The sequence below is a fragment of the Ochlerotatus camptorhynchus genome, unplaced genomic scaffold (assembly GCF_037179485.1).
Source record: "Ochlerotatus camptorhynchus isolate MF236.1 unplaced genomic scaffold, CSIRO-AGI_Acam_v1.1 ptg000330l, whole genome shotgun sequence".
Lineage (NCBI taxonomy): Eukaryota > Metazoa > Arthropoda > Insecta > Diptera > Culicidae > Ochlerotatus > Ochlerotatus camptorhynchus.
Genome location: NW_027040818.1, coordinates 11,621,252 through 11,635,771, shown reverse-complemented (window position 1 = coordinate 11,635,771; position 14,520 = coordinate 11,621,252). Strand labels below are relative to the sequence as shown.

Sequence of the window (14,520 nt, the reverse complement as noted above, 5' to 3'; positions counted from 1 at the left end):
TAAAGGTGAAACAAATGTATCATCTTGGTACGTTAAATAATTTGTTTAAAGCAATATTTCCTTCAAAAAAAAAAATAAAAAAAAAATACAAGTGAATAAACCTTATAAAGCAGCATTTTCTCATAAATAATAATTTTTGAAACTACCCTAGTCAGTTGAATCCATAGGTTAGGGTGTTTTTGATGCAAAAATCGCATTCAGCACCCCAAATTTATCCTTAGATGATATTTACAGCATATTTCAACCATTCTAACATTTTTGTCCAGCTTTTGTATGGAGCGAATCCATAGTGCGAGCGGTTGGTTAAGGCAGAATTAGTGAGGATAGAAAAATTGCAAGGAAGGGGACCGGGCCTGGGATCGAACTCTCGACCTTCTGCTCAGTAAACAGAAACGGTAACCAATGAGCTACCAAGCCTCTACGATCTTGCAAATGTTTCAAACCGATAACTTAAAACATTTTCCTGACCTGAACATTTTCACACAGCAATATGGAAAAACAATGCAACAAGACAATGAACATAAAGTTTGGATTTCTCGAGGTAATATCAAAAAAATCATCTATGGACTGTATCGAAAAGTAACGTCAAATACTTGGCACGTTGTTTCGCGACAATGATGCTGTATTATTAAATCTCATGCTTTGCTTATGTACGTGTCAACACGATAAGTACAGTTTATCCGATTGCATTTTGCGAATTGAATTTGAGACTGTCCAATAATTTTGCTCAGTTGATGTCTCAGAAAAAGTATAACCTGAAATTGCAAAAAAATCAAAACTAATAACAGTAGGATTAATTACCCCTTCCTACTACCCGCACTTAGTCTTTCTTAATCTAGCGTAATTCAGCACCATACGGAATGTTATTATTACAAATGGCTTCCAAATATATTTACCTTTCCATATGTACAGTAAAGTTCTGGTAAGGGGTCGCTAAATATTCGTTTATTGTTGAAAATGCAAAACTGTTTCTGGCGGCTCAACTTGGCCTACGGGTTTTTCTTGGCCCTATTAGCCACTGAAACGTCATTGGGATTTTTGTACACTTCAAGTGCACCTTTTGATCTTATTTTGCGTTCTTTATGTTACTTTTATGTTACTTCATACGCGAAGTTTACGATTTTCAGAGTTGGTTGGAAATGCTATCTAACATGAAGCTTTAGTGTGATAATTTATTAGCTAGAGAATGGCCTTAGAATGGTAGATGGTTCCGTTAGAGTACGGCAGTATGAAAATTGAATAGAAGTTGAAAATAAGCAAAGGGCCATTAATGCGACAGTACAAAGTCAAACGCACACTTCTTTGCCTAACCCGTACGATGTACGCAGAGATTTGAAGTATTTCTTCAAGTCTGCAGGCAAAAAATTGTGCGCCCGCCTTTGCTCATATACTGTCTGCGGTTGTGGAATAGTTCTAGCAAAATGCTTTCAGAAACGTGGGGCTTTATGTAATGATGAACGTCGCTAGAACTATTCCACAGCCACAGACAATACATGAGCAAAGGTGGGCGCACACTTTTTTGCCTGTAGAGTTGAAGGCATACTTCAAATCTCCGCGTACATCGTACGGATTACCGGTCACGACAATGGCGCAGTACAAAAAACAAACAAAGGTTGTACGCAATGGTGACGTAGGACTACGTGGTCTTATATAATAAATCTTAATTGTTAACTGCAGCAGGAACTTGTGTTTTGTGTAGGCATAGGAATTTGAGTGGGGTTCTCTCTGTTTATACTCTTTAGTATAACGCGCATGGCATAGATGGCCCACAGCAACTCACGAAGAGCTACTGATTCCGATCAATAGCGGTGCGGCTTCTTCTTCCTTGTATGGATGCTCATGTGGGCTGCAGCTTGCTGCTTGCAGGTAGCCTTTCGTTGCGTACTGGAGAATACCACCACTCACCACGCTGTGTTTGAATAAACACCATTTGGTGAGACCGGATGGAATTCTGTGTTAGGGAAATCGCTTTTCGCAATCAATCGGTGATAATTTTAATTATCATAGCTACAATTACACATTCGTGCAATTTTCAACAGTGACATTTTGAAAAATGATAAAGTCTTTCATTTAACAGATGCGTAGAAATATTTCCGATCCAATTTTGATAAAATTATTGAGATTGCTCCAGGTACAGCTGAGTTATTAACGTTCAAAATCTTTCATAATTTTGTGTCGTTCCATTTTCGGTTTTCATAAAGTGTACCCCAATATAGAAATCACAGACGTAGTCCTACGTCAAAAATATTTTTAAAAAATTTGTGTGGAAAAGCCTGAGATTGATGGTAAAAAAATGAATAACCATGACCTGATGGATGGTAAAACTGAAATGCCATAACCATAAGAAATGCTACTATGTCAGACTCAACCACGAGAATAAGCGGTTAAGTCGTCTCTGTTTTCAACGCTATCAAAGGAGGATTCAACGGCGGGTAAAATCACAATGACAATCCTTCTGGATCTTCGTAAATGAGCAACGCAGGGAAATCGGCTTACCTTCTTCCATGATTTTTAATGGTGAAACTGCTGGCAATCAACAAGACATTTGCAACTTGTTCTCAGTCAAATTTTTTAGTGTGTTTGAAGACGAGCAACTCTCCGCTAATCTAATTACTTCCGCGGCCAGTAATGTTCCTTTGATCAACCAAACGCTTAGCGTTGTCGACGTCACTACATATACGATTTCTAGAGCAGCATCTAAACTTAAGACTTCAACAAAGGCTGAACCCGATGGAGTTCCGTCGCTTATTCTTAAAAAGAACATCACTTCTAGATAGAGCTGGAATTAGGGCCTAACAGCTTTTGTAAACAATGACTTCTATTAATGATTTCTAGGAATTCAAGGCACGCTCGTTGACGGAATTCTTGTAATGAATTTCGCACCATTACTTCGTGTAGCCGTTTCCGAGGCTGGAAACCTCGGTCCGGTCACGACAAAATGTAAACTTCATTTTCACGTAAACCAGCAACTTGCAAGAAATGTTGCTTACAAAGGTGAACGTTTGCATACAATATAGGGAATATCTCATGACATGTCTCATAAATTTATACGATCTATAATTTAATCTTGTATGATACATGAAACTCCATTAGCAATATCATCACAGTTACAGAAATTTACACTGCTTTTTCGAACTGTGTGGTTTGGAAATTTACACTCTCAGCACGTTAAACATCTATTTAAAAAATGATTACCTTCACGTACGAAGCTCGATTTGCAAATACCATAAAAAAAGCCCAAATGCCGTCGCCCAGTCTTCCCGTAAATCACCTCTGCAAATAAAAACCTCAGTGCCGAAACCGTCATTCGAATGAAGAATAACCCCACTAAAAATCCTAAATCCCTCATAAACGGGATGGAAATGGATATCCATTGGCACCAAACTGCCTTGGTCGTGAGAGTAAATAGCTTCCCCATCCCTAAGCAACCTCTAGCCGGTGTCCGCCCTGAGGTGATGGTGGTGGCCGGAAGAACATCCACCCACTCGTAAAATTTTCCACGACGAACGACGACATCAATTCCGGGAACCTACACGACTCGAGCGAGGCTCTCAGATGATGCTGTTCTTTATTCATCACACGCAGTGCCACCCCACACTTCACCTCCGACCAACCTAGTACGGTTCCTACGTGACGTGGCCGTCGCCGTTAAACGCCGAAGACGGTTCTCGGAAGCCAGGATACAATACAACAACCAACTTTACCAAAACCGACCTCCATATTGGCTGGGAGAGAAATGTGCTCTCTCCCACGCGTTGCCAACACAAGCACAAACGAAGCCTTTGGAAGTGAATGACTCTCAAAGGATGTTCGCCTCTCACAACATTTCGCTTTCGGGGAATATTGTAACGATAAATGGTGGGAGAATTTCGCTGCCGAATTATCTGCACCAGGGGGATATGGGTACATTTCATTGATTATGTTTTCTCAATGGAACCATTCATTTTGGTTACTTCGTTGGTCTTGGTAGGATGTTGTATTTTCATTAAGGAGCTTTAATCGACGTTTATCGTATATAGCTAGAGGATTAGGGTTGTGGGCTGGGCGTAAGTTTTTGGATCCATGAAATGCCAGGACGGTGTGGTTTTGATAGCACCACCACAGTGGCTATTTTATGATTTATTCTAGACTCAAAAGTGGGTTACCCAAGTTGTGGTTTTCACATTGCTTAGTTTGGAAGAAGTGTTGTTGCTATTCGATTGACTAGACTTCGAAGGATTTTTGGTTGTTTTCAAGCAAAGTTGGAGCAATATAAGTGATTTTTGAAATTCTTCCATAGTGATTCCCATACAATTTTCAAATCATTGGCACAACCTCTACATCTTCATGAAGCTTTGTCATTTTTGCACAGGACTATATTTTAGGGCAATGATAAAGGGTGTCCTACATCAAATTACATCACGAAAAAAAAACTCTGTAGAAAATTATCTGTTGGGTATTTTTTCTTGAAAATTTGGGTGGAAGTAGTTCAGAGTGTATTGTTTACACTGTATTTTTATCGCTGTCAGTTTTTCGAAAGTTAGAAAAAATGGCGTCACCCGAAGAGCAACGTCTCGAATTGATTTTGCGCAAGCACCTGGAAAATCCTCAACTCTTTCATCAGAACATTGGAAAACAACTCGGAATCGTGCAGTCAACGGTGAGTCGTGTGATTAAACGTTACTACGAAACTCTGAGCATCGAACGGAAGGAGAAATGCGGTCAGAATGGATGTTCAGTTAGTGATCACAAGTGTGTCGTGAAACCGTTTAAGCGGAATCCCAATGCTTCGGCCAGGGATGTAGCCAAAAAGGTGTATCTGTCCAAGTCTTTCGTTCAGAGAGCCAAGGACCGAGAGGGACTGCATACGTACAAAGTGCAGAAGGCTCCAAGTCGTGACGAATGGCAAAATACGGTGGGAAAGTCACTGTACACCCAGATGCTGACGAAGCCTCATTGTCTCATCATGGATGATGAGACTTACGTCAAGGCGGACTTCCGGCAGCTTACACTCAGCACAAGTTTGATGTTCCGGAGGAAGTAAGGAAGCAGAAACTTTCAAAGTTTGCCAAGACATACATGATTTGGCTAGTGATCTGCTAAGTGGCAAACGGAGTGCGCCGTTCGTGACTACCGGGACTGTAAACGGGGAGATCTACCTCAAGGAGTGTCTACAGAAGCGTCTGCTTCCTCTGTTGAAGCAACACGAGGGCCCTACGATCTTCTGGTCGGATCTAGCTTCGTCCCACTATTCAAATGTTTTCCTGGGGTGGTACGAAGCCAACGGGGTCACTTTCGTACCCAAAGACATGAACCCCCCCCCCCCCAACGCACTGGAACTAAGGCCCATCGAAAAATACTGGGCTATTATGAAGCAGGCGCTACGGAAGCATCCCAAAAAGGTCAAATCTGAGGAAGACATGTCGAAAAAGTGGGTTTCCGTACAGGAGAAGCTGCAGCCAGATCTTGTACAGAATCTAATGAGTGGAGTTAAGTGTAAGGTATGAGCGTACGGTTATGGTATTGAAGTTGAATGAAATTAATATGCCAAAAGCTTATTAATGGGCAATGTTTTATTGTCTGAAAATTTGAAAAGGATCGGCCAACTAGGTAATTTTCTACAACGTTTTTTTCGTGATACAATTTGATGTGGGACACCCTTTACGAACTGGAGAGCGGGATATCAGAAAATCAGCACTTTTTTTTCAAAATGAAGCACCCCAAGTGGACACATTAATCTTTTGTGATACGTTTCGTATCAGTCAAATAGTTCAGGGAGCTATTCAAAGAGCTCTCTCCTCTCATCAATCATAATAAAGGGTGTTTCGATCAAAATTGGGTCATCTTAAACTTGATGCATTTCTTTTAATCGAGCACTTTAAAAACCTGAACATCCCTCTTTTGGTGCGTACGTGCGTGCAGGAATATGCTTCTATTTTGATTTTGACATTTGCTCTTCAGTTATTAAAATGGCGTCCAAGCAAGAGGAGCAATGCATCATGCGAAATTCTGAACTGCTCGCACTTCAAACAGACGACAAAAAGACTTCAAACGGTTTCCTGCCGGAGTTTACGTGAAATTTACGTGAATGAGTATCTGGAAAAACATCTGCTGCCTTTCCTGAAGCAACACGATTGTTCCGTGCTGTTTTGGCCGAATTTGGCATCCTGTCATCACGAAAAGAAGGCCATGGAGTGGTATGCCGCTAACAACGTGCAGGTTGTGCCCAAGGACAAGAACCCACCCAACACGACAGAGCTCCGCCCAATCGATAAATATTGGGCCATCGTCAAGCGGCACCTGAAGAAGACCCAAAATACTGTTGGCAGCGGGAAGCAGTTTAAGGTAAACTGGTGTACTGCGGAGAATAAAGTTAATGAAGTGGCTGTACAGAATTCGACGGCAGGAGTCAAACCAAACGCCCGGCAATTCAGATTTTGCTTAGCTGAATATTTTTTTCTTCTATTTTATACAAATTGAAATTAAAATAAGCAATTGAATCAATTTAATGTATTCGAAAACAGTGCAACAGACAAAAATGATCACTAAAAATTAATTTTCAGTCGGATATTTTTGAAACTCTCAGGGAATAAATAAACACATATTACCCAATTAACAATTCAAGCTGAACAGTAATAACAGAAGCTGATTATTGGTGGATTTAAGGTGTACAAAGCTGATTCACAGCAGGCTGAATATATAGTTGATGAGTAGTGCGTGAAGCTAATTGTATCCCCATAATTCAACCTCAATAAGTTAGCTGATCTACACGAAACGAAAATCAATTATTTTATTCATGTGTTTCACGTATACATTTTTGCCAAAACATCAGTCTTATACATTCTATAAGACAAACCACATACGTCCTATAAGAATGCATAAAAGGTATGTGTGACCGACAATACATTTCATTCGACATATGATCTTCATTAACTTTTTGCAAGTCGTCTGCTTATTAGTTGACTTATACATTTTATGAATAATCAACAATAGAAATTTGCCAAAAGGTATAAGGAGATTTCTATCCGTGTATATATTGAACAAGCCTTATTTTAGCTTAACACTACTTCACAAATTAGCAATGCGCTATACATATTTTGATAGCCTGATTTGTTAAATGTAGTTAGTGTCACTCGTTGCATTTCCGGCATTTTAGTTCTTCTAAATTCACTGCCTACCTTTCTAATCCCAAGCAGCGGCAGCAGTAGAGACAAGGTAGAGGAGCTTTTTAGGAATTGCTCCAGGTAGAAGTGGGCTGCGACGACGTAGGAAGTATTAACATTTGTATTTATGTGTTTTGACTGCTATATTGCACTGAATTTTCAGACAGCATTCCAAAAATATAACTCAATTATGGCACTAAAATAGCTTCCACATGACCATCGATATTAATCACGCACTTGGGTGCACCTTGTGTTAACTACACTTGAAAATGAGAAGAAAGTTTTACCATAGAGGTAACTCTAAGACTAGTAGGTACCGAAGAAATGTGCTCAACTTTTTAGCTCAGCTCCTGTACTATCTTCGGTCCCAAGCTAATCGATTCATCCCTCGAAACATAGGAAAATCCAATAACCCCTCATTTTATGTGTCAAACTTTCATAGCGAATCAAAACAAACATTGTGTAGTACTAGAATGTTGACTAGAATGGGATAAGTTAGTCGATTTGATTGGGACGAATAGACTAGTCAAGTAGTAAGCCAATTTAAAATCGTTAGTTTCGTATTGATTGTTGGTTTTACTGTCACCAGTTGTTGTTTACAGTTGTGCTTTGCTGTATAATACTCTTCCGGTTGCTGTTATTCAACTTAAATTTGACGTGTTTCAAGTTAATGATCATACCTTTTGCAACACATATGCTTCAGTGGTCCAGTAGGTATGATTGATGCCTATGAATCAGCGACTGCCGGTTTGAATCCCGAAATGCAAAGGTAATTTTTAGACTTATAATAACAATATCAATATGTAAATTAATTTAGTCAGCCCATAAGAATATACAAGATATGAAGCTGTCTTCCATCTATAAAATATAAAAAACTTAAACTTAGAAGGCTGAACAAGGGTTGGAAATGACTTATTTAATGCCTTAAAAAGCTTATAATTTATAAAGCTATTGGCTGATTAAAATCACCAGACTTAGATGTTTAAAAGCTGAACAAAGGTTAACGTGGTCTATGTACAATAATTATTCTGAATTAAAATCGATTAAACAACACTTGTTAAGCATCAAATTGTTACCTGGGTAGCTATGTTTTTGCAAAGTTGGTTTATTCAACCTTCTCTCCTAGGCTAAATGCCAGCACCTTAGACTTAACGCTACCCATCAAACCCTGTGCAACACTAGCGCCATCTTTCTTACACACGTTCATCCCCTCTTTCTTCAAATCTTTGTCGTTTTTGAAGACCATTCATGTTTTTCGGAGCTTGCCTTTCGTAATCGCCCAGAATTTTTCTATTGGACGAAGTTCTGGCGAGTTTGGCGGATTTGCCTCCTTCAGCACAAAAACAACATCGTTGGCGACGAACCAGACGGAAGAATTGACCTTCTTGGCCACGTCCCGAATCGAAAGGTTCGGATTGCCCTTGAAGTAATATCTCACCTTCCTTGCATTCACGGGGTAGGTCGTTTTCGCTTTTCTTCTGCTGTCAGTTCGCCGCTGGGTCGTCTGGGTCTCCTTGAACGATTATACCACACGGGACACGGTTGAATTGTCGATTCCAAACTGTTTCGCGATCCAACTGTGGGACTGGCCTGGATTTTCCACGACCTCTGTCATATTTTTTTGTCGAAACACTTCTTGCTTGGAAGCCATCTCGATAACCACTTGACAGATTACACCCACATCCCTGGCAAGACTAGTACTCACTGAAGCCGATACCGATGATGGTGGTGTTAGTGTTGACAACACGTTTTTAAGCTATATTCATGTGTGCCGCATGGTCATATCGCGTTAAAAGTTTTTACCTGTATAGTAATGCCAGGGGGTGGAAATTAACGATTTTAAATTGATTCACTGCTTGAGTAGCCTATTGGTCCCAAGTACTTCTATGGCGTACCCCATTCTAGTTGAAATTCTATTACTACACTATGTTTGTTTTGATTCGCTATGAAAGTTTGACAGATAACATCAGGGGTGTGTGGATTCATGCAGAACATGCAGGGGTGAGTGAAATAGCTTGGGACTGCTTGGGACCGTTGTTCTGGTACTGAGTGAGCCAAAAATAATAATGATTTTCTTCGGGACCCAGTGGTCTTAGAGTTACCTCTATGGTAATGCTGCTATCACATCCAATTAAAATGTACTTAATTTTTAGGCAACGATAATTCGTGTTCAACACAGTAAAAAAGGCCAATGGCACAACAATGATTTGAAAAAATCCTTCCCACCACTCGCGACAAACTTTCCTAACAGCGTATCACGCATGAACAGAGCTTGCTTGCGAATATTTGCAGCAGCTGTCAAATATTGACGTAAAATCGAACCAGAGAACTAAAGCCCTACAGTAAAAGTATGGACGTCTGTCAAAAGTTGTTCCAATCGAACCGTCAAAATGCACCCCTTTGCTCGATTGGAACAGCTTTTTTCAGTTTTGTGGTGACAGTCGTCCATACTTTTACTGTAGGGCATTACTGAGAACCAGGATTTTTCGGCTTCACACAAAGTATACACAGAAATTCAAAACAACCCAAAATTAAGTTCTTTTCACTCATCTCCCATGTTCCGTACGATGAGCCAAATTTGGGTAAACCGGCTCAAAGTAGTTTGCATTTAAGCACGGCAAAAAAAATTACCCATCGCTAAGTTATTTTCAATTTTTTCTACCCAAAATTAAGTTCAATTAACTCAAATTTGGGTATATCGCATATTACTCAATTTTGGCTTCTCGTACGGAACTAGACGGTTGAGTCGAATCTTTCGTTCTATTTTTGACAACAATAGCGAGAGGAAATGAAACGGGCAGAGGTCAAATAACTCAAATTTGAGTTTAAAAAACCCAAGCGGTGGGTAGTTTTGTTTTTCTGTGTATGGGAAAGACATTCGTGTCATAGATGTGATTGCACCCCGGGAGCTATTTGACAACTCCAGTGTAATGTCAATGTGCCCCGAAAATTCTGGTACTCTGGTTCTGTCAAATCGAATAATGGTGGAGTAAATTTTCAATTGGTCTTGAGATCGCAGTAGGTCGCGCTTGAAAGCTGACGTGTTTTTCTTTTGCTGCGTATTTTTCGTAAGCGAATTAAACACATTTTGGCTTTGAATTTGTTAATTTGTGTGGTAAAATTTAGTTGCAAGTGTTCATAAAGTTATCATTTAGTGATATATCGTGTTTTGCCTTGAGTGGCTCGGTTGAACTTGAATCTAACCTCCAAAATTTACAACGCAGATTCAGTTCCATTGTTCGGTGTCGGGAGCCCGGTTCTCCGAGTTCGGATGCTACACTTTAGCCCGGGAACGTGTTGATAATGTGTCCGTTGCGTGTTTTGGCGGTGATTCGGTGGCTGACTTGTGAATCAGTGACAGTGTGTGAATCAGCAAGCTTCCGCTTGCAAAAGTGCTCGGCTGCTGGTCTCTCGCTGGTGTTGGAGATTGCGAGCAATATGAAAGATGTCTCGCTGGATACGCCCAATTCTGGACGGGTGGCAGTTGGTTAGCCGCGAACTGTTCCTGGGGAAAGCACTACACGCAAACCTCCTCCCAGATGACCAGTACAATGCAAGAAAATTTGTGTTTGTTAAAGGAAGTATTACGGCAAAGGTACATCACGAAATGAGATGCAAAGCTTAGAGAAAATCAAAATTACGGAACCGATGGATTGGAGGATCAAATAAACATGTTGTCACCCCTTTGGAGAGGGATGGGGGAGTTTGGTATAGAGAGATGATAAAACTGATTTGTACCTTCCTAAAAGTTGCCTAGCTCGCTTTCTACTTCTATATGCAATTTTCACACTGCGCCGTACTCTAAACGGAACTATCAATTCTATACTTTCATCTCCTCATATATATCGTATAAAAATTACCACTTTAGTCTGTTATTTGAAATTAGCATCTTCAACACTTTTTGTGTCTATATCGATTAGTTGATTTGTTTATTTGTCGCCAATCAATGTAGACCGTTGTACAATAGTGCTGTTGCTTTACATGCTTTTTTTTTTAAAACATACGTTTTATTTGAAATTGTCAATCAATGTAAACAACATGTTCAAATATCTAGGAAATCAAAACTGTTTTAAACTAAACGAGATGAAACCTTGCAGTTAGGGTTCTTCTTACTGTATCTTTAGACATAGTTAGATCTATACGCTCACAATAATTATTGTACACTCTCGCAATTCTATTGATTGGTCCATTTTTACCATAATTCGTTCTGTGAGGTGACAGTAGAAATATATTTCGAGTTCTTAACATGCTTAACATGTTCTTAACATTCTTAACTTGTTTCTGAATCTACGCGTTGTCAAGCATGGGAAAATTCATTCCCTCGCGCGAGCCCCACAGAATCAAAATTACGTGAGTACTTTCTTATTGTAAATTTGGTATACTTGCATTATATAAAGTCGAAACAGTAATTGGACCAAGTTTTGGATATTTTTCCAAAAACTGAAGTTTTTTTGAAAATTCATAAGTTTTTTGTCCATCTTTTCTCCATCTTGACCTTTAGTGCAATAGAAGGAATTTTTTGTCCCCTAAAACATGTCAACAAATAAATAACTACAAAAAATCATTTTTTGAGAAAAATTGTTTTTAAGATTTTTTTTTAAATTTATAAAAAGTTGGGTAATTTTTTTAGAGTGCATATTTTTTTAAAATAGTCTCATCCATTATTTGCAATATTGCCCAAGACACCAAACCGATCGGACAAACAGTTTTCGAGTAAAAATTTTCTGAAGATAAGCTTGATATTTTTCTATAAGCCTCTTTTCAAAAATAAGGCTGGATTCAAATAGGCGGTATGAAGTTGCAAAATTTCGTAGTCGGTCATAAGGAACGTTTTTGCAAATTTTCCACCACATCAAAAAAATACAAAAATAAACCAATTTGCGAATTCGTAGGGAATTGCTCAATACCTCTATAGTTTTTAATGTCTGACCGTTTGCCAGATTTAAATATCGGGACTAAAAATAATTTCTTCCAAATTTTTGGAAAATAACCTGTTTTGAAAGATAAATTATAAAGCCAAAACAATGGTTTAACAGAAATAGTTGCTAATTTTTTCAATAAAAATGGAGGTATTTCATCAGAACCAGGTCCTTTGCCGGCATTGAGACTTCCAATTTCTTTATAGTGACTATATATTTATTTTTTTCCAAAAAAAGTATTTTTAATTACCTTTCATTTGATATTTTGATCTTTGAAATCCAGCTATGAATTTTTGTAAAAGGTCATTTTTGAAAAAAACAAATATTTTTTGGACCACCCTAACATGGAAATGGTCAACCTTATGGCAAAATAAAAAAAATACGAGTTAATATTTTGCGATAAGGAGCAACACTACCTGTTTACGAAATTCCGAGAACCACTATATTACTATCAAGAAAAATTAGCCAGTAATAGGTACACAGCAAAAAATAAATTTTAATATTACATCCAAGAGGATGCACGCGAAAACCTCATGTTATTTTTATGGCCACAACAATAAACAAATGCCGTTAAAGCAGCGTAATGTCAGTTCATGCACTGTATTAATGATAATTCTGTCCTTTTTGGGAGGTAATATTACACCATATTTTCGACAAGATTGAAGTGCATCCACTTTGATGTGATATTAAAATAATTTTTTTGCTGTGTAAAGGAATGATATAGAAATTGATCAGATCCGTAAAGTTAAATAATTTCAACGTTTTGACCTTCCTAATTTATTGGGAAAAAAATTACACAGTGTTTCCAGGCCAAAAATGACCCCAATGCACTAGAAAGGTTAATGATTACAGGAAATTAATCACTAAGCTCATAACCAATGCAGGTCAGTTAAGTACTCAAAACTATTGCACCCTTAGTTCGGTACGACAGGTGATTCTTTAGCAAACATTTTTGTTGCTATTATAGTCACTTTAAGGTCATTAATTACTTGTCCGAGAATGAGATTTCAACTCGTAACCTTTAGCGTGAGAGGTCCGTCTCCAAACAGACAAACAATTTCCTAATGTTGGAAAATATTCGGAATTACGAGCCAACCGTTTCTCACTTACCCTTATTGTTATTGCTGTCGCTGGATCCCACCGACGAGGCGCTCTTGCAGGTGCACTTCATTGGCATCAGCGCACCGTTCCCGTTCATGTGATGCCCATTAAGGCCATTCTGTGTCGCCGACGAGCTCAAGTATCCATTTCCGTTGCTGCTAACTCCATTGCTGCTGCTAACCCCATTGGCGGCGCTTCCGTTCAGGTGGAGCTGCTCCTGCATGGCACTGGCATTTGGCATGATTGCTGCTTTTGTTTGCTCTTTCTCCCGAAAGAAATAAAATACCCGATCCGAAAATCAAAAATCACTTCACTTATTGCTGCTGCTGCCGACTCCGAGCAGGTGTTACTTCCACTAGATCACTTTTAAAATCGAAATTGAAACGGGTATGCAAAAACGGCCCTTCCACTTGCGTCAATAATTCACCGCCGTCCCCCTCCGAACTTTGCGAAACCTTCCTCAGCTCTCCTCAAAACACTTCAGGAGATCTCCCAGGTAGAACGAGAAACTTGTTCACTCGATCACTAGAATTTAAGTCACTGATATATTTGCTCGCGTTTTCGAGGTTAGCCCCGCACTTGAACACTGAGTTAGTACGCGAACGATGTGCTCTAGATCACGCAAAACACCGGAGAGAGAAGACGACCTGCTCGGACAACCGCACGGCTGGAACTGAAGTTCACTGGCTGAGGTTCGCGACTAGCTAAAGTCCAGTCCGAGTTCCTCCGGTGCTAGCGCAGGACCTCCCGACGGCGATTCGTGCAAAGCGTCGCGATCAGCAGCACCGTGATTGATGGTGAGTGAGTGGCGGCGCGAGCGACGGACGACGACGGCTTGTTAGTACATTATTTACAGGTGCTTATGACCTACGCCAATCTCTACTTAGCCGAGGAGAGCGGTGTGCGTTGTTCTAACACGAGAGGATCGACTGTATGTGGTGGAGATTTTTTTTTTTCGCTAATTGTTTCTAGGTTTGTGCGTTTCCTCAAAGTAAAGGGGAATGCCGCGGAGCGAGTTTGTTTGCGAATTTTGTCGCTCAGCGGCGGCCTGTTGATTGGCACCTTGAAGCTATGTGCAGCAGTTCCTCGGTGGATGCGTGATTCATTCAGTGGAAGTCTGGGTTTTGTTGAAACGCTGTTGTGTGGTTTTCGTTTCGGTTGAAAGGATTGGTTGTTTGGTGGAATTTTTTGTTCGATAGTCAGGGGATTTTCAAGATGATGCATTTTGCACGAGTGATTTTCCTTCTACCACGGAGGAAGAAGAGTAACAAGTTCATCACGGTCTAGGAGCTTCATCAAAGGTGACACACAAGGAAGAAGTGTTAGTTTGTTTACTAAAATGAACTATGCCCATTTTG

At 39.7% G+C, this 14,520-nt stretch overlaps 1 protein-coding gene across 1 annotated transcript in view; it reads right to left on the bottom strand.

Moving 5' to 3' along the window:
* Pu (Punch) overlaps positions 1–13,803 on the bottom strand; it is an 83,369-nt gene extending 69,566 nt beyond the window's left edge. Inside the window, exon 1 of the mRNA XM_065230556.1 lies at positions 13,172–13,803. Coding sequence (XP_065086628.1) covers positions 13,172–13,403 — 232 coding nt within the window. The 5' untranslated portion in view covers positions 13,404–13,803. The remainder of the gene's footprint in view (positions 1–13,171) is intronic.
* Between the last annotated feature and the right edge of the window lie 717 nt (positions 13,804–14,520).